Consider the following 19,742-nt stretch of genomic DNA (forward strand, 5'->3'; position numbering starts at 1 on the left):
TCCAGATGCTCAGGGTAGACTAACAGATGGAAAAAAAATTTAGCCCATTACCTTCTCAGCACACTTTTTAATGACGGTGGCCAGCTCTGAGACCACCAGATCAACACACTTCAAACTCGGCTCTTTGAGCTTTACAATCTGTTTTTTCACAATGGCTTCAAAGGCCATGTCGGGGGTGAAGAGGCCCGTCCTGCGTCATGCAGAGCACGAGAGGGAGGCAGAAAGACGAGACCCCAAAAGGCATTGCAGACCAAACACACACAGTAACAAAAAGACAGAGAGAGGGAAGAAAAGGAGAGAGGCAACCAGTTAGTAAGAGGCATAGTAAAAGCCTTGGCATTTGCCCTGGGAAGCTGCTTCGGAAGGAGAGCCATTTCAAGGGGCTTTTGGCTAGACTTGTCAATAGTGCAAGGTCAGGCTTTAGTCACCTTACACCCAATGCATTTGGTGTCCTGAATTTTCAAAGACATGTTGTAGCCTCTGGAAATCTACTTCCAACCCTGCAGGGTTTGACTGAAGAAGCTTGGAAAGCAAATGCAGGCTTTTTAAAAATGACACAGATCAGGAACTGCAGCATAAGCAAAAATCTCCTGACTCTTAAAGACAGCCCCAGACTCCTATCCACACACACACACACACACACACACACACGCACACACGCACGCACACATACTCTCACTTTCTCTCACACACACGCACACATGCAACCCTGGGAAAGCATTTTACAAGGCTCAGCTGAAGCAGGTCACTCTGGGAAGCAGGCACTGTCAGGGTGGGGGAGCGAGGCACTTCCTGCCAAGTGTAGGAACTGACTGTGCCAATCACACTGACTGCTGGTGATATACTTCAACTTCCCCCTGTTAGGGGAGCCAAGTTCCCTCTGCAGAGTGCTGCCCCTGCCTGAAGGACAACAGCAGGAGGCATGCTGCAGACAGGGGATCACTGGCAAAGCTGCCCTGGGCTAGGTGTGGCCATGCCAGATCTGACAGGCTAGTTACCCACCATTCTGTTGTTCATGGGGCTTCTTGGCACCTGCAATGTGCAGCAAAGGAAGTACACTGGCTTTGCAGCAGCAAATTCATGCAAAACATAGGACGGTGGGGTTATTTTTTTTAAAGAAAAAACCATGATGAATGGAGGACTGGGGGTCCCAGACTCAAAAAGGGGGCACATTTAAATTTTCTGCTTCCCAGGGTGTAGCAAAGTAGCATTTTAAATCAGTCAAGACACATGCTATGTTGGGCATCAGGATCCCAGAGTAAGCTGCCTACTTGGCTGGCCAATGCCCGAGGCCTGCTGGGCATTCTTCCCATTCTACCTCCTGCTTCCCACACTCACTTAAGAGTCTCTAGAAAGACACTGGTGACTTCACTGAAGAGTGGGGGGAAGATGATATAAACAATTTCAATACAGTCTTACATTCCATAGTCCAGAGTCCCTTATCTGGCCTCTGGTTAGGAAGAAAACATCCTTTTGGAAAGAAAAACAATGTGGGGAAAATGACCAGCCAGAGAAGGCAGGGCCCTGAGATCCTGATGCCACCCATCCCCCCATGGCTCCCTTTTCCACAACCCTCAGGGAGGGCTCAATACCTTACTGGTACACTGCCTAACTGTATTGATTAACTCCTGAATAACCAGGTCGACACATTTCAGACAAGGCTCTTTCAGCTTCACCACCTGCTTTTTCACAATGGCCTCGAATGCCAAGTCTGGGGTGAAGAGCCCCGTCCTATGCACGTCCAACCACAAGAGCAAGGGTGAGGGAAATAATCAAAGAAAAACAAAAAAACAATCAACAATATTAATGGCAACTATTTGGTTAACTGAAGAAATAGCAATAATCACACATCTGAGTCATGGGCCCACTCCCATTAATTAGGAATTCCAAGCGTCAACAAGGCTCATTTTTGCAACAGAAGTCTACTCTTTCTTAGCAACATTTAGTGTGACCAGCATGAAATTCATCCATGCTGGTTTGCATGAGATCTGGGCTCCTTCTTACCCCTTCAGACAATCCATCCCCTCATATACTTCTTTTTAAAGGTACCAGGGCAGGTAGCTGACACATAGCCTCTATTTACATGTTGACTGTAACAAGACTGGGGTGGGAGGTAGGGGTGGCATTTGTGGTCACAACTACGAATAGTGTAACAATGTATATCATGTCCTACTTACAGGCCTCAGATTAGATAGATGTAAATTTTTGCCCTCAAGTGTCAAAATATTGAAGGGCAAATGACTTGTCCTGGGAAACACTAGGGAAGAACACACCAGATTGACTGCTTCTTTTCACCCTACCATCCAAGGCACTGGGCTCTCTCCCTGAGACTGTCAGTCCCTGGTCAACATGGTCTCCTCCCAACCTAGATATCAAAGGCTGGGAGCACAGGCATTCCAAAGGCCTGGCTGAGACAATAACATGTTGACAGAAGGAAGTGAACCCTCCTCCCCCACCCCTAATACTTGCCTGACTCCATGGATGTTTTTAATTGCATAGCTAATTTCTCGTCTCAAGTCTTTCTCGTCAAATTCCATCTAAAAAAACAAAATATACAGAGGTAGGTATCTATATAAAATCAGAGCAGTTCAACAAATTAAGGAAGTGAGTTATAACTGAGTATCTCCCTGATAATATGTATCTTTATAAGAAAGCCTCAAGTTGGTAGTTGGCTATCTGAATCCTATTAGCTCTGAAGAATAACTATCTATACTTGCTTCAGCTCCCAAGCCATAATATTTAATTCTCTTCAAAGACAAGCAGAGTCAATGTATGAGCTAATTTATGAGTATGAAGGCATGCCTCACTGTCTTTATCAGTTCAAAAAGCAAAGTGCCTGTCCTACATAGACTCTTAGAGAGGAAGGCTAACTATGGTTTGATAGAAGATGAGGAGAAGCATAGAATATGTCACCTTCACAAGTTCAAATGGAAACCTCTCGTGAAAGATGCGGTTAATCCTTGCACCACCAGAAAGTTCCAATGTGTCCACCTGGTCTCCTGAGCCTTCAATTCTCTTTTCAAAGTCCACACCAAACTGCTGGACCATCCTAAAATGGCAAGACCAAAGAAGGTGTTTCAATATCTTAACATTGGTTCTGCAACTACAGGTTAGCAAATAAGCTGCCTAAAGTTAAGGCAAACTATTCCCTCAATAAAGCAATTGATGATGCACACAATTTTTCTTTCAAGAAAAACACAAAAGCTAATATTAATCCAGCACTCTGAACAGAGTTCTCAAAACAGTTTTAATTTAGAGGAATAAGAATCTATATATACAGAAACAAAAGACACAAGGAAGGATGTCATTGAAAAGCATATCCCTGTGATATAATTATGTTTAGAAACCAAATAGAAAATGGGGATGATTCAAATAATGTGAATAGTCAACACACACAAGACCAGTTCTCCCAGGCCTACCAGAAAGACTAAAGCTTAACTAGTACCTCCCATCAATTACAAAGCCCAGACCTATTTTCCACTGTTTGCAATAACATTATCAAGATGAAAAACCACTTCCTTGGGACTAACAATTAGAAGAGATTCACAGTCGTCTGCCTGCTTCTTGAAACAAATTCCAAGTTTACAGGAAAACCTGAGGACTTGTCTTAAAAGGTTCTCATTTTACTTTTCCCTAGAGGCACAAAAATTTAAGTGCCAAATGATGGCTAACCACATAATTTCAGCTACCACTCCAAAATTCTCCAAACTGGAAAAGGTGAAGCAGTCACCACACAACTGGGATTCAGAGGCCTTCCACATGACATTCTCCTTTTAAATGCTCAGAGCAATTCTTTGTCACCACCCCCCAAAGCTTTCTCCCTGGCTGGAAAACTTAGGTCAACCTCCTGTAGGGGCCAAGTAATATTTTTTTATTATGTGCCCCATCCTCTTTCCCAGGCTCAAGAAGCCAGTAGCTAGCCTAGCATCTACACAGAAGGAAAGCAAGTAATCTGTCGTTCAGTGGTTTCAGTCGTGTCTGATTCTTTGTGACCCCATTTGGGGTTTCCCTGGCAAAGAAAATGGAGTGGTTTGCCATTTCCTTTTTCAGATCACTTTTACAAATAAGGAGATTGAGACAAACAATGTTAAGTGATTTGCCCAGGGTCACATAGCTAGTTAGTATCTGAGGCCTGATCCGAACTTGAAGATGTGTCTTCCTGACTTCAGGCCTGGCACTATTCACTGTGTCACCTAGACGCCCAAGTTGTCTTTAGTCAGGGAAAAAAATGGAAGAAAGTTCTGTAGACAAAGAGAAGGACTCAATCCTGAGACATCAGGTCATGCATCAGGTCAGTGAGTAAATCCACTTACTGCAGCAGGGCTTTGGTTTTCCGGGTGGGATCATCAGGTCGGAAGTTCTTGTATTCTTCTACCTCCTTCTCCAAGGACAATAGCTGACTCTGGAGCTTGCTGCGTAGGGCAGGCAGAGACTCTCGGATGTGATTGGTCAGTTGCTACATTGAAAGGGTCAGAGGTAAGACCAGCATCAATTACCAACAGGATTAGAGGCTTTTCCTAAAGGTTACAAAGACTGCACAATGTTTGAATTCCTGCCCCAGGCATGCCAGTTAGAGAGCCAAGCCAGAGCACATTCCAATGAAGAAAGAGCAAAAGATGTGCTACTTTGGATGGCAAGAGGAGCCATTTAAAGCCTTAAGACTTAGTAGGGTTCTGGAATTCCCAATGCCCTAGGGCTCCCAAATTCCTGGACAGCTCTTGCTGCAGCAACTCAAGGGACAGGCACTTCTTAGACCTAACAACCCTTCTAGGACTTCATGGCAACCAAAAAGTCTCTGAAATCATGTAATCTTGCTAACTCTTTCTGAAACCTTTCATCCCCCTTTTCACTTCTGTTCTTTTCCTGAGCTGGAAGCCAATTCCATTGAATCTTTGTTCTCTTCCTCTCCTGTCTTCTCTGAGAAGCAGGACTGTTTCTGTTCTAATTCTAGCTTGTGCCAGTCCTAAAACCTGCTGCCCTCTCCATAACCCACAACATGACCACTTGAAGGTGCAAGAGCATACCCACCTACCCAGTCACACACATAAACAGGAGGAACTCAGGGTTTCCAGAGCTGTGGAACCAGCAATGTCCTTGACTCTCCAAATACTGGTAGACTGATATTCAGGAGATCACAGAACACCAACACTAACAAAAGTCCAACTCTAAGGGAGAAGAGGTCAACATTCCCTCTAATAAGCTCTCAGGAAGTCCTACCCTACACTGCAAAGGGGTGGGGAAAAACCTAAAACTCTTATACATAAGAGTTATCATATACCTGGTTCAGGGTCTTCTGTAAGTGGGGGGTGCCCATTCGGTCTGCTATGTGTCGATATGCTGGGTGAGAGAGGAAAAACTTCCTCTCAGCCCCAAGGGCTGCACGGATATCCTTCTTCCCATCAATGTCCTTTTGGCTCCTATTTACCACACCAATATAACCTGCAGAGAGATTACTTACTTGAGTCTGTGGCAATTTTTAACCAATAAGGTAATTCAGAAGAGACTCAAACCTTTCATTCTGATGCTAAGAAGGTGCTACTTGAAGTTAGGAGAAGCCTCTGCAGAAGGATGTCAAGTAAATCCTACTTACTGCATATGATTCAACTTCTGAGATTTCTGGAGGAACTTTAAAAAAATAATCTTAAGACTGAATCACATGACTACATGACTATAACTTTAGAATTTAGAAGTGATCAAGTATCGTCTAATAGACATGGAAATTGGAGCTCAGAGAAGAGAAATGACTTGTTTAAGATCATCCAGTAAGTCAATGGAAAATCTAGGACCTAGAAATGAGGTCTTCTTCATTCATTCAAACACCGCTCCCCCTCCACCCCCCAATATTTTCTATATGTAGATACTGTGCTAGACTCTGGAAAAGATATAAAAGACAATGAGAACATGAATCATGATGATGGGGCACTTCGGTGCCTATGCTTGAACCCCAGTTTGTAAAATCACATCCAGTTCCAAAATCACATTTCTCCCTAGCCTCAAAACACTGTCTCAGGCACTTTCTCTTTAGCTCAAGGGCAGCATGCCCTAGAAAAACACTTATCTCTCTTCCTGTTACAATGGCTAGCTGCACCTGTAGAATTTAGTAGTTTGACCCAACTGTGTACTGGCTGAAGCAGCTGTGCACTGGATCATACCTATAATATGTATCCTAGATTCAGTCATATGTATACTCCCTAGCTCATTATACACATCCTGAATCCCTCCTAGCTTGGGATATACATATACTGCCAACATTCATCTTGTCAAACACGACATTGATGGGTGACAGCTTGATGGGTGACAGCTTGGTCATCCCTGACCACTAACTGACTCAGTGACGTTTCAAGCCTAAAACCACACTTCCATGCAGCCCCCCTTTGGGCTATTTCCCGGTGAATTCTGGGCAATATGCCTATGTAGTAGATATTAAAAGTGCATGTTCCTTTAATACCTGACCACTCCTTAACTCCCTAATCCCACCATGACTCACTTAGTTAGCATATTTGGCACAGGTTTCACTATAATTTTATCCTATATAAACTCTAATTGTACCCCTTTAAGGTTGGAGGTCCCCTAAGAACTCTTGCCCGCTCTACAGCATTAACAATAGATCTTTGCCACCTTGACTTAGAGCATGCTTGAGTGCATGAAGTCATTCCTGACTGCTTTCCAGGGACTCTGGACTCCCTTCCCTGACCTCTGCATCAATGACTCCCCTCGAGGGGACTCAGATTCTAGTTCATTGCTCTTCCCACACCACCATGCTATCTCCATTTGTCTGGTGGCTGGAAGGATGCAGAGGGGAACAGCATGTCTATGGCCAACACATGTGGGTAGAGGAAGAAAGCATTGACAAAAACCCAGGAAGGTGCTGCTCATTGCCCAGCATTTTCTCTCCATCTTGGCTCCCAAACACACTAAGGAAGCTGTTCATCACTAGAGCTCTGAAAGGATCTGGATTACAGTCATACCTCTTCTCAATGGAAGCAACTTGTTCTCAAGCACATCTCTGGCATCTGTGCCTTCATCCATTAGGTCAAGCTTGGTTATAACACCAATTGTCCGTAAGCCTGAAAAAGTCACAAGGTAGACACATAAAGGAATGTCTTAAGGGAATCACCAGGAAGAGTCTCCACTGGGACAATATGGAGAAACTTGCAGAATGCCTACCCTACCTAGCAAGGATCTGCAAAGCAGGAACATAACCTGTGACTTTAATGTCATGATTCTAAGCCTACTGGCAGAGGCCTTAATCTAAAATACTCTGTAGTGGGGCGGCTAGGTGACACAGTGAATAGAGTACCAGCCCTGGAGTCAGGAGGACCTGAGTTCAAATCCAGCCTCAGACACTTGACACACTTACTAGCTGTGTCACTTAACCCCAATTGCTCTCCAAAAAGCAAAAAAAACCCCAACCCAACTCTGTAGGAGACACATCACTGTTACCAGCCTCACTGTGCTCAATTCATGACTATGCATTAGTCAGAATCTCACCTCTTTCTCCCTCCCGAAGCCTTGGTGTTAACCTCATAATGAAACAAGGAAATCCTCCAGTAACAAAGTATTTCACCTGCTAATTACCCATTGTACTCAGTCATCTGCTGGATAGCTATTAAGTTAATGGAGAACAGATGCTGAAAGATTCACCAAGGCACAGGTATAGAAATAGCAGTTAAGCTGTTAAGCTGAGTGTGTGCTTCAAATTACTGTACAGGCTTATTCCTGGAGAGGGTCTTTGTATCGATTAGGTTAAAATCCAAATTTCAAGTCTTTTTTCTAGAAGTTCAGCCTGGCCCAATAATCCTTCCCTAGCTATTTCAGAGAATGACAGGAAATCCAGGTATTTAGAACCAATTTCATCCAATGAGAGAATATTTGTAAATCACTCAAGCACTATGCCGGGCACCTAACAGGCCCTATATCAATGTCTGTTCCTTTCCCCTTTCCCTTCTAAGTTCACAGCTATTTCTGGCTGGTACCTGGGAGTTCTAGGACTTACCCTGAGGATCCACTTCCTTGGCCATCTTGAGGGCATCTGAATTTGCTAGATCCATGTTGGCTGGTGTGACTGCAAGAATCAAGCTGCTCTCTTTGCTAATGAATTGCAGAATCATGTCCCTGATCTGGTACTCAATATCCATAGGCTGATCACCAACAGGTACCTTGGTGATGCCGGGAAGATCAATTAACGTTAAATTCAACACTAGAAGGAAAAACCAAAGTGGAAGGAAAGTTAGCCTCAAAGCCTGGGAAAGATAAAATCAACAGCTCACCAACAATTCACCTGGTGACTTGTCTGATGATATCTGTACACTGCTCACAATTCCTGGAATGAGGCTTACACCAGAAAATGTTCCAGGAGAGGTTCCTTGCCCTCAGGATCTTACCAACTATCCATTTACACTCTCATTGTATCAATCAATTAATCTGATTTTAAAAATGCTTATTGTGCTATATGTCCCAAAAGAATAAGGGTTAAAGAAAAAAAAGGGGGCAGCTGAAGAGAGATGCTAAAGGTCACTGCTATCTGGTCTTGGTGTCTTCAAGACTTATCACCCTAAAAATATTAATGTAATTTGAATAAAAGATCAAAATGACAACTTCTAATATTCACAATGAACAAATAATTATGTCATATGTCTCTTACCATGCGGTGAATAGACTCGCAAGTTAATGGGGATAGGAGAAATGCCTTTATTGGTCCCCGTGACCCTGTCGGTCTCTGCTTCAATCTCTTGGCGAACTTCATCAAAGTCCGTAAACTTCTTCGACTTACAGTGCAAAAACTCTGCATACTCTGGAGGAGGAAATGAGTGTCACCAGTTTAGAGAGCAGCAGCAGCAATGTCTATTTCTGACCTGTTTCTTTAGGCGAAAGCCTAGAAAGCCAATATCCCAACCCCCAAGCCAATTTCAGTTTATCACCAGCAGTGATGGGCAAGGAGGCATGGGAAAAAAATTTTGTGCAAGAGGCCAACCTCATAATTAAAGCATCAAACCCACTGGCCTGTAAACACTTATAATGTTAGACAAAGACTAGGCCAGACACTAGGCTTGGTCATAAAGTGCTCCTGAATTATTTCATTTGGCTCCTATAGCAATCCTGGGTCGTAAGAAAGGCGGGTACCACCTCCCCTTTTATAGATAAGGAAATTCAGGTCCAGAGATAACTTGATTACTCACAATCACATAGCAGTTAACTCTGCCTCATTAGCTACCTGTTCTCTACAATGTCAGGCATATAAACACACTCTACATGGGTTGTTGTCTCTTGTGGGGGACACTATTAGCTCCCTTTGCCTTCAAGTAATATTACAGGCAGCACGAGGCAGTGAAAACAGGACTGATTTGTAGGAAGAGAAGGGCATAGTTTCAAATCTTTGCTCTGCTACTTCCTCTTGGGCTGACATATATCCTTTCCTCTCTGAGCCTCAGTTTCCTCACATGTAAAATAAGGGCATTTAATCAGATGGTATCTAACGTTGTTGGAGTGTTTAATCCTCTAGGTCTACAGATCTTCTGGGACAGAACTCTCCAGTTCCCTTGAAAAACTCAAGCATAATCTAGCAACAACAAGCATATGTACACATGATACATTCCAGCCCAACTGGATCCCTAACTGTTCCCCTTAAGTATCCACCAACTCTCTTCAAGTGCTTCCTTCCCTCTAAGTCTTGAAGCAGGGCGTTCCCTATTCCTGAAATGTCCCCTGAGGGCAGAAGTCTTTACTTTCCTTCAAGGCTCAGTTCAGAGGCTACTCTGCATTCTCCCAACTAGGAAGTCACCTTGTTATCACTTTTTCCTAGAGCATTTTATAAGGATTTCTCCTTTGCCCCCTACTGCACTTAACATTTACCTACGGTAGTTGTATACATGCCACATCCCCTAGTACGTAACCTTCATGATGGCAAAGACAGTATTTTTTGACATCTTTGTACTGCAAGTATAGTGTCTTACACACAATGGTAACTTAGTAACTTTATTGAATTTGAATAAATTTGTATTGGGAAGAATTCAAATTCAACTACAAAGACGACAAGCCTTTTACATGTGAACACCTCAACAACTGCTTTTGAAAACCAGAAGCCTCACCAACCATTAGGTATCATCACATAGACATCTCAGGATCAGACAGGGGACCCTGTTCAGGACCCCGAAGCACCAATCATTTGCTTCTAGCAACACTGGCTTCAATTGTTCCAAAGTGATCTCTCTTCCCCTTTCCAGGGGAATATGAGGAAATATTTGGGCTTCATTTCCTCCAAGAACCATTGGAGAAAACCTTTTACAAACCTGTATTATTCCTGTTGCCAAATCCTCAACAGCACCTCCATAAGCAGAGGTATAAGCACTTTTTAGAAGTAGAAACCAAATGACTGAAGAAAGAACTTGGTATTGAGAAAGAGAATTGATTGAAGCATTGGAAGATGGGATTATGAGAATATCTATGTTCAGGGATCACAATGGACTTGTAAGTGTAGGAGTTAACATTTGCTTTCCTCTGCCTTGACTTTTTCAAAGCAGCCCTAATCCTACAAATAGACACACCTGGAAGAAATGCCAGATTTAGGCAATGGCCAGGGTAATTTTTCACTTAGAAATACTTTGAGACATTTCTAACAACCCAGAAGAGAGCTTCCAAATCTCTGGATATGGATTATGTATGGTGTGGCTGCCATGCTTTGGGAGAAAAGATGAAAAAATTAAGTATCCATCAAATATGTAACCTTTTCATAGGGTTTCAATTTTCAAGCTGAAAAGGAAAAAATAACTAAAATCCAAAGGGCAATGTTGTATGGATCCCCCACAAAGATTCTGAGGAGCCCATATTTCCTACAGTGAGACCACTAAAGGCCCTCATCTGGCAGGTGATGTGTCTTCAAATTAATTTTTTGTTTTTGTTTTTCCAAATTCAGTCCATTATAGCTGATCTACAGGGTGTCCCTAAAGTCTGGATACATAGGAAATCTCATTAACTATGCATATTTTCAAGAAATGAATGAAATTTTCAACAACATTTTATTTAATTAGCATAAGTGAGATTTCATAGGAAGACATAGGAGACACATAGGAAATCTCATTAATTAAATTAATCTCATTAATATGGAAAATAGTTCCCAACAGCTAATGAGAGATTTTATTCCATATGAAATTTTCATGGCTAAAATTTATTCTAATTAAATAAAATGTTGAAAATTTCATTCATTTCATTTCTTGAAAATATGCAGAGTTAATGAGATTTCCTATGTGTCCAGACTTTAGGGACACCCTGTACAACTGTGTGATGACCCAGAGCCCCAAGTTCCAGGGCTGTTCCTCCCATCAGTAAACTGTCCTCTGTACGTCGGCCGTGTTTGCTGAACAGAATAATGACAGTGATGCGCCACTATCTGAAAGCTACTGCTCCTTTACAAAGGGGCATTATAACATAACACTGGGCAACATCCTGCCTCTGAAAATGCCTGTGCCTACCCAGAGCAAGGTAAACACAAGCACTGGAATACTAAAGACTATATTCAAATAGAGAATATTACAAAGACAATGTGTTTATACATGTACCAGATACGGGAATATTGTAATATTCTCTACTCTTATATACACACACAGAGGCACTGTCTTGTAATATTCTCTACTTGACTCTCTGACTATATTCCCAACAACATAACCTGGCATAAGGCTGGGTATGGAGTAGATGGCATGAGATTTCCTAGTACAGCCCATTGTGCTCAATAAGGGTTAATTTGTACTAGCTCAGTGACAAGTGCTTTGTCCTAATGGCTAGAGATGATAAACACTGCAGTCCACATTGACAGTATAGAGGCATGCAAGCCTTACACAGCATCAGGGACAACCATTTGAGTAAACTGATGCCCAGCAGGATGTCAGGGGGTTCCAAATAGAAGGAGCCCAGTGTAATTGCTTAAGAGCTCTTTTCAGTTGGAAGCAAAGAAAAACAAAGGTACATGAAAGGTCTAGTCACTGACATGAACAGAGCAGAACCCCATCTCATACAGGCAAACAAACATTCAGTCTCCTTAAGACAGCCCTTTCATAGGACCTAGGCTGAGGATAAGATGGAGCACTGTGTCTGCCTCACAGGGCAGTGAATGGATCTTCACCTGATTTAGTACCAGTCCAGAAACCCTGAACTTTTATTAACCTTGTAGAGCCTGGGTCAGGCTCCCATTTCTTCTTTACCCTCTCCACCCCCTTACCGAAGAAGCTGAAAAACTTGCCTAGGTGTAACATGAGATACAAAAGAAATCAAAAGTTTCCAAATATTGCACTTCACTGTCTGGAGATGACTGAAGAAGCTTTGGTTGTGGTTTAACCAGTAGCCACCTAATTCAAAAGCTTACTTACTAAACACTGCCGCCCCCACCCCCTCACCCCAGCCTGCCCTCCCTTCCATTAGCCCCCTTCTCTTCCCCTTCCCCTCTACTCTCCTGTAGGGCGAGATACCCTATTTAGTGTGTATGTCATTCCCTCCCTAAGCCAAATTGAAGGAGAGTAAGGTTGACTCATTCCCTTTTGCCTTCCTGTTCTTCCCCTCCACTGTTTTCCCTTGCCTCTTCTATGTGAGATAGTTTTACCCCATTCTATCTCTCCCCATCTCCTCTCATTACATTCCTCTCTCACCTCTTAATTTCACCTTTTAAGTATCATCACTCACATATGTATTCATACATCCATATACCCTCCTATACAGACATATGTATGTGTATATATATATATATATATATATGTATATAGACACACACACACTTCTATTCCCTTCAACTATTCTCATACTGAGAAAAGTTTCATAAGTTACAATTATCGTTTTTCCATGCAGGAATATAAGTAGTTCAACTTTGATAAGTTCCTTATGATTTCTTTTTCGTTTACCTTCTCATGCTTTTCTTGCTTCTTGTATCTGAATGTCAGATTTTCTATTCAACTCTGGTTTTTTTCCTCAAGAATGCTTGAAAGTCCTCTATTCCATTGAATGACAATATTTTCCCCTGAAACATGACACTCAGTTTTGCTGGGTAGGTGATTCTTGAGTTTTAATCCCAGCTCCTTTGACCTCTAGAATATCATATTCCAAGCCCTTTGATCCCTCAGTGTGGAAGCTGCCAGATCCTGAGTTATCCTGATTGTGTTTCCACAATATTGAAATTGTTTCTTCCTGGCTGCTTGTAATATTTTGTCCTTGATCTGGGAACTTTGAAACCTGGCTATAATATTCCTAGGAGTTTTCTTTTTGGGATCTTTTTCAGGAGGTGATCTGTGGATTCTTTCAACCTCTATTTTGCACTCTTGTTCTAAAACATCAGGGCAATTTTCCTTGAGAATTTCTTGAAGGATGATTTCTAGGTTCTTTTTTTGAACATGGCTTTCAGGTAGTCCAATAATTTTTAAATTATCTCTCCTGGATCTATTTTCCAGGTCAATGGTTTTTCCAATGAGATATTTCACATTGAATTCCATTTTTTCATTTGTTTGGATCTGTTTAATAGTATCTTGATTTCTCATAAAGTCACTAGCTTCCATTTGCTCCAATCTAATTCTGAAGGAATGATTCTCTTCAGTGTGCTTTTAAGATCCTTTTTCTGGATCTCATTTTCTGGCAAATTCGGCTTTTTAAGGCATTCTTCTCTTCATTGCCTTTTTGAGCCTCTTTTGTCATTTGAGTTAAGTCTATTTTTTAAGGTGTTATTTTCTTCAGTCAGGTTGTTTACTCTCTTTTCATGATTTTCTTGCATCATTCTCATTTCTCTTACCAATTTTTCCTCCACTTCTCTTATTTGCTTTTCAAAATCCTTTTTAAGCTCCTCTATGACCTGTAACCAGTTCATATTTTTCTTGAAGCTTTTGGTGCAGGAGTTCTGACTTTGCTGTCTTCTTCCTTGTTCCATGCTTTGATCCTTTTTGTCCCGCAAATAGAAGTCTAACGTCAGATCTGTTTGCTTTGCTTCCTTTGCTTGCTCATGTTGCCATTCAATTACTTGACTTTTGAGCCTTTTGCCACAGAAGAACTCTACTACCAGAAAGCAGAGTTTTATCCCAAATGCTGGGGTTTTCTCAGCTGCTGAAGCTATTAGTTGGGTACCCTCTCTGAAGCCTCCACACACTCTGGCAGACTTCACACACCCCACAACCTCCACCCTAGACAGCAATCTAGATCCAAGCAGGTTAAAGCAAGAGGGATTACCCCTCAGACTGGTTGTTAGGTCCCCTACAATCTGCAGACCAGGAGCTCTGAAGCAGCCACAAGGGGGATGGCTGCACAGCCTCAGCTGCTTCTCTTTGCCCCAGGGGCAAAGGCCAGACCATACTCCCGAATTCCCAGGTGCCAAAGTTCAAACTGCACTGACCTCTCACTTTGTCCTTAGCATCTATGGGTTGATAATTCTGGAAACCACCACAGCTGCTGGTGATCTAAAGTCCCTCCAGCAAGCAGCTGGTCAGGTCGCCCTGAGGCTAAAACCTTGGGCTGGAGCAGGGGTGGGCTTGGCTTGGCTCCCAGAGCACTGCTCTGGCGGCTTCCTGCTGGGCTGTCCTCAGCAGGAAGTTAGCTTCTCTCTGTCATTTTGTGGGTTCTGTAGCTCCAAAGTTTTTCTAGAGTCATTTTTTACATGAATTGGAGGAGGTAGAAGTGGGAACTGCTCATTAGTCCTGTTTCTACTCTGCCATCTTGACTCCGCCTCTGATGTCTTAGTTTTTTATTCTCATTCCCCATGATTAGCATATAACAAAGAACTCAATAAATGCTTTTTCATTTCATTCCATTTAGTTGGATAAGGCCTTAAGTTACCAGGGAGGATTTGCTTTTCATGAAAGAGAGAAAGAGAGAAAGAGAGAAAGAGAGAAAGAAAGAAAGAAAGAAAGAAAGAAAGAAAGAAAGAAAGAAAGAAAGAAAGAAAGAAAGAGAAAGAACCCTATCCCAAACAACTAGATTCAGGCATCATGTGGTTTTTCAGACCCTTATAGCAAACAATGTTGTACCCATCCAAATCTCACTCCCATTCTTCAAGACCTAGTGCCATGTCTCCACCTAAATTTCCTTTTGTCTCCCACCAGAGGGGCTTCATTCTCTACCTTCTCGAAGCCAGGTGGTATTTTGTTTGTGACTGTCACGGCTCTTATCACAAATGAGTCAGAACACCTAGGTTCAAGTTCATTTACTAATCTGGACAAATTATAATCTCTGTGATCAATCAATTGATCAATCAATCAGTATTTATTAAATTAAGTGCCTGTTCTATGGCTGCCTAGTAGTTTGTGTACTAGATGATAGGAATATACATAAATATAATGAATGAAGTGCTTCTTATTCAGCTGAAGTATATTTTAGGAATACTACCACTTAGGGGATACAGTGGATAGAGTACTGGGCTTGGAATTAGGAAGACCAAGTTCAAGTCTGGCCTTTGACACTTACTAGCTGGGTAATCCTTGGCACTCGGATCTCTGTGCTACAATTTCCTTCTGTGTAAAATGGGGATAATTACACCACCTACCTTACAGGATTACGGTGAGGATCATACAAGATACGAACTTTGCAAACCTTAAAGCATTCTCTAAATGCTAGCTATTATTATTATCATTGCTCTTATTAAACATAGCACTAACCTCATGGAATTATGGTGAGGACTAGATAAAACAAACTTCCCATAAATACAAGTGGCCATCGCTGGCTTTTATAGTCCTTTGGGTCCTCTTTCCAGACCAGCAAGCACGAAGGTGTTCAGCATTTGTTGAATCTGATGAAATGAATACTAGGAGTAGAGGCATGCTGTGCTGGCACGACCAGAGAAGATGTCGGCTTGGGAAGTGGAAGGCACTGGAGACCAACTATTCCAACGGTTTTATTTTAGAGCTGAAGGAACTTGCCTAATATGACACGGGAAGGGGGAGGGCATGTGTGCTGAGTAGCGAATTCAGGTGTTCTTGACTCAGTATCCTAAGCCTTCTCACTGTGCCATGCTGCCTTTCCACCTGCATTTGCCTAGAGAAAGGGTTTTGAATCTTTTGTGTGTCCTGGACCCCTTTGGCAATCTGGTGAAATCTATGGATTCCTTCTCCTTTTTAAAGTACAGAAGATTACAAAGGAAACTAATTGTTCTGAAATATAAATGTAAAAATATTGAAATGTTATTAAAAAAACAAACAAAAAACCCCACACAAGTTCTTAGACCCCGATTAAGCACTCTTGGGCTAGAGTGCTCCATGACCAAAGCTGCTCTTTTGTGAGAAAATGAAACTTTCCTGGCCAACTTTTTGTCTCTGAGATAGGCCCTGATAGCTCCCTTTCCCACCCCAAAGGCACTAACCATTCTAAGCTAGAAGGTAGGAGTTAATTTTATAAGTATGTGAGAATTACAAAACTGTCAAAATTTTGAGATTGCCCTCCAACTTTCAAACCTTATGTTTTAAGAAATGAAAATCAGACACTGTCTTGTAATCTTGCCAAATTGCCTTAAGGAGATACCCGTGTCTTTACAGTTTAAAAAGTATTTTCACATAAATTATCTCATTTGATGATCCTGTGAGTTAGGTAAGGAAAATCACCCCATATTGTATAGGTAAGGAAACTGAGGCTCCAAGTACCTTTCTCCAAGGTCACCCAGCTTGCAGACCCAGTCAAGCTAACTCTAGCTCCAGAGCTCTTTCTGATCTAACAGACTATTCAAAAACTGCATGTGCAGCAGAAAAGGAGGAAAAAGACCCTACCCGAACTCTAATTCTACTGATTTTGACATTTTCAAAGCTGAAGGACTATCCTGAGCAGGTCATTCTGAAGTTTCACCAAGAACCAGGCTCAAGTTACTTTTATGAGCCACCAAGATATGGGGTGGGGGAAAAGGCTCCAAACAAGTATGGATTGAGATAATTTTAGAGATAAGAACAATTCATTCATTTACTAAAATGTCCTCGAAATGACCTTTTTCTTTAGTCTTTAGCTGAATCACTGAATGGGAGTTGCCTCAGTCAAAATGTGACATGTTAAAGGCCTTAGCTTTTAGGCTAAGATCTTCCACTGCATCGAATCCGGGTCATCTTGCCATCCTGATCTATGTGTCACCACTGGACCCAGGAGGCTTTGGAGGAGAAAGTGAGGCTACTCACTTGACACAGCCCTCCTTCACTTGAGTCCAATTCAATTGCATGTCAGGCATCACCTGCCTGATGTCATGGTCCTCTTTGAGAACAAATAAACAACAATAACCTTAACACAGAGGCACATACACACCTACATATACATATTACCTACTAAGTGAGGGTTAGAAAATGTTGTTGTGTGACAACTTGTTTTTTTTTTAACCCTTTAGGTTAAAAAATCAAAGTGGATTTTATGTTATTGGCCTGGGAATGCCCAGACATAGATTATAACTCACTGCCAGAAAAGACCCTTAGTGATGTTCCTGCTGTACGTTTGAGCTCTGACTGTTCTGCCATCTGCCCTGACACCATTTCTCTTTTTCCACTCCAGCTGACACCCCAATGTTGGGTTTTCCACATGGCAAACCCATCAGTTGTCTTCCTCCTCTCCCTAATTTTGGTAAGACTGTGGCCCTCTGGGACTTTGGGCATATCCTATGGTGGACAACTTTCTTGTTTTATTTTTAGAGGCAGGGCAATCAGTATATATGCTGGCATGCTAGACTTGACTCCTTAGGCTGCATGACTGTAATAGTAATGGAATTTAAAGATCCCCCTGTATTGGCTTGATTTTCGGATTGATTGTGTTAAAACCCAGCGCTTGTGAATCCCACTTGTGGGATGGACTTGTCGATGTGAAAAGAGAGTGCTGAACTGGGAGGAGCTGGTGACGTGAATTTAGAGAGACACAAGAAAAGAGAGAGGCAGAAGAACTTTTTGGAAGCAGCATCTTGGAGGCAGAGAGGGATAGGAGAGGACTGCTGAGGGCCAGTTTGAATTGCCCAGGCCTTTTGAGAGCTGCCACCCAGAGCTGCCAAGGATTGAGGAGACATGGCTGTTATGCTGGTACTTTGTCTGTCTGTTTTGATGTTGTTTTGCCAGATTTGTTCACTGGTGAAGGACAATGCTGTTGCTGCAGAGGTTCTGGAACCTTGCTGTTGGTTCAGAGCTCCTGAGACTGTTCTGCAGACAGAGAGTGAATTGTGTGACGGCCAATGCTGTTGTTGCAAAGGTCCTGGAAACTTGCTGCTGGTTCAGGGGTCCTGAAGAAGGACTTTCTTGTATGTTTACAGAAATCCTGGAAGAGAGTTTTGCTAATGTTTTCAGGGGTCCTAGGACTGTTCTGCAGACAGAGGATGAATTAATGAGGACACTGGCAATGTATCTTGTTGCCTTGCTAAGCTTTGTCTCCCCAGGAACAAAGATTGCTGAGAACTTGCCCCAGGTCAAGATGAAGAAAAGACCTCTCTTTGGGTATTAAATGCTGTGCTTAAGCTTGTTGTAACTCTGGGGTAGATGGCCTATTCAGTTGTAATCCAAGGGTGGGACTTTTTTTGTGTGCTCTGTGGTTGAACAAATGAATGTACTTTACTTATGATTGGAAACTGATCTCCATTTGAGAAGAGGGGCTTGTGATTGAATAAATGGATGTAATGTCCAGGGGTGGAGTAGTACTTGATTGAATTACACTTGGTGAATGTTGTATTTTGAATTATGCTATATTTTGATTTTCTCTGTTCTTAATTTGTCACTGAATAAAATGGAGAGCAGCTAAACTGGTGTTTTGAACCTTGGGAAGTTGCCTTTGCTTGGCATTACAATGACTACAGGCAAGTCACTTAAGCTTCTCTGGGCTTCAGTGTATTCTTCTGTCAAAATTCACATGGCAGAGTACCTACTACTTCAGTTAGTGTGAGGATCCAATGAGACAGCTACATAGTTCTTGGAAAACCTTAAAATGTCATGTCAATTTATTATTACTGTTGGGTCATTTCTTTTAAGTATTCATCATTCCCCAGCAAGACTATTAGCACCTTATCTCAGATGATCCTATTCAAATTCCCCTTTTTCCACAAAGCTTCCTCAGAAGGCTGGCACCACAGTTAATCTTTCCCATTCATTTGAAAATTATTTGTGTATTACTGCCTTGAACAGAGTAGTCAATAAATATTTAATTTTAAATATGTTACTGTATTCAACTCTCATACTGTTATTACATTTTCCTATTATTATACCATTTTCTTAACTATATTGTAAGGTTCTTGAAGAGAGGACCTATATTTATTGTATTTGTATCTCCCCTCCCACACATACTTCTTCTTAGCACTTGATTAAGTATATGAATAAAGTAACTGGAGGTCTTTTAATTTCTGCCCTGCCTTCTGAGGCCAAGAAAAATGCCAAATCTAAACTCTTTTTCACATGAGGTTCCTGTAAATACTTAAATAGCGATCATGTCCCTCCTAAGACTTTTCTTTTCTAGGTTAACCATTTCTGATTCACCTTATATCCATTACACTGGCAAGAATGATAAAGGAAAGAAAAGGTCAAGGTTGGAAGATATGAATATTAATGTCTTGTTGGGGCTGGGAATTGCTCCCTGTTTGGGAAAAGAATTTGGAATTAAGAAGAAATCAGTTAAATCATACCTTTTGATCTAGTGATACTATTCCTGAGCAGCGTAACCTCAAGGAAGTCAAAGATATAAAGAATGACTCCATATATAACAAAATATTCATAATAGCACTTCTGTGATAGAAAGAATTGGACTCAAAAGATTTCTCATTGATTAGGGAATGGCTAAATAAATCATGGTCA

General features: G+C 41.8%; 1 protein-coding gene across 9 annotated transcripts in view; it reads right to left on the reverse strand.

Annotated features, from left to right (window-relative positions):
• Nucleotides 1–19,742, reverse strand: part of DNM2 (dynamin 2) — an 82,219-nt gene that overhangs the window by 22,115 nt on the left and 40,362 nt on the right. For 5 of the 9 annotated variants that reach the window (XM_069083064.1, XM_069083063.1, XM_069083059.1 and 2 more), the window contains exons 3-10: nucleotides 8,645–8,794; nucleotides 7,997–8,200; nucleotides 6,969–7,067; nucleotides 5,279–5,439; nucleotides 4,314–4,456; nucleotides 2,914–3,049; nucleotides 2,470–2,537; nucleotides 1,593–1,731 (exon numbers count right to left, since the gene is read on the reverse strand). In XM_069083064.1, coding sequence (XP_068939165.1) covers nucleotides 1,593–1,731; nucleotides 2,470–2,537; nucleotides 2,914–3,049; nucleotides 4,314–4,456; nucleotides 5,279–5,439; nucleotides 6,969–7,067; nucleotides 7,997–8,200; nucleotides 8,645–8,794 — 1,100 coding nt within the window. Of the gene's footprint in view, nucleotides 1–51; nucleotides 191–1,592; nucleotides 1,732–2,469; nucleotides 2,538–2,913; nucleotides 3,050–4,313; nucleotides 4,457–5,278; nucleotides 5,440–6,968; nucleotides 7,068–7,996; nucleotides 8,201–8,644; nucleotides 8,795–19,742 lie in introns of all 9 variants that reach the window. The other 4 variants (XM_069083065.1, XM_069083060.1, XM_069083062.1 and 1 more) reach the window with 1 other exon arrangement.

This window comes from Petaurus breviceps, unplaced genomic scaffold (assembly GCF_028583685.1).
Source record: "Petaurus breviceps papuanus isolate PSGF00001 unplaced genomic scaffold, PetGlider_PUasm1.0 172, whole genome shotgun sequence".
In the NCBI taxonomy this organism is placed as follows: Eukaryota; Metazoa; Chordata; class Mammalia; order Diprotodontia; family Petauridae; genus Petaurus; species Petaurus breviceps.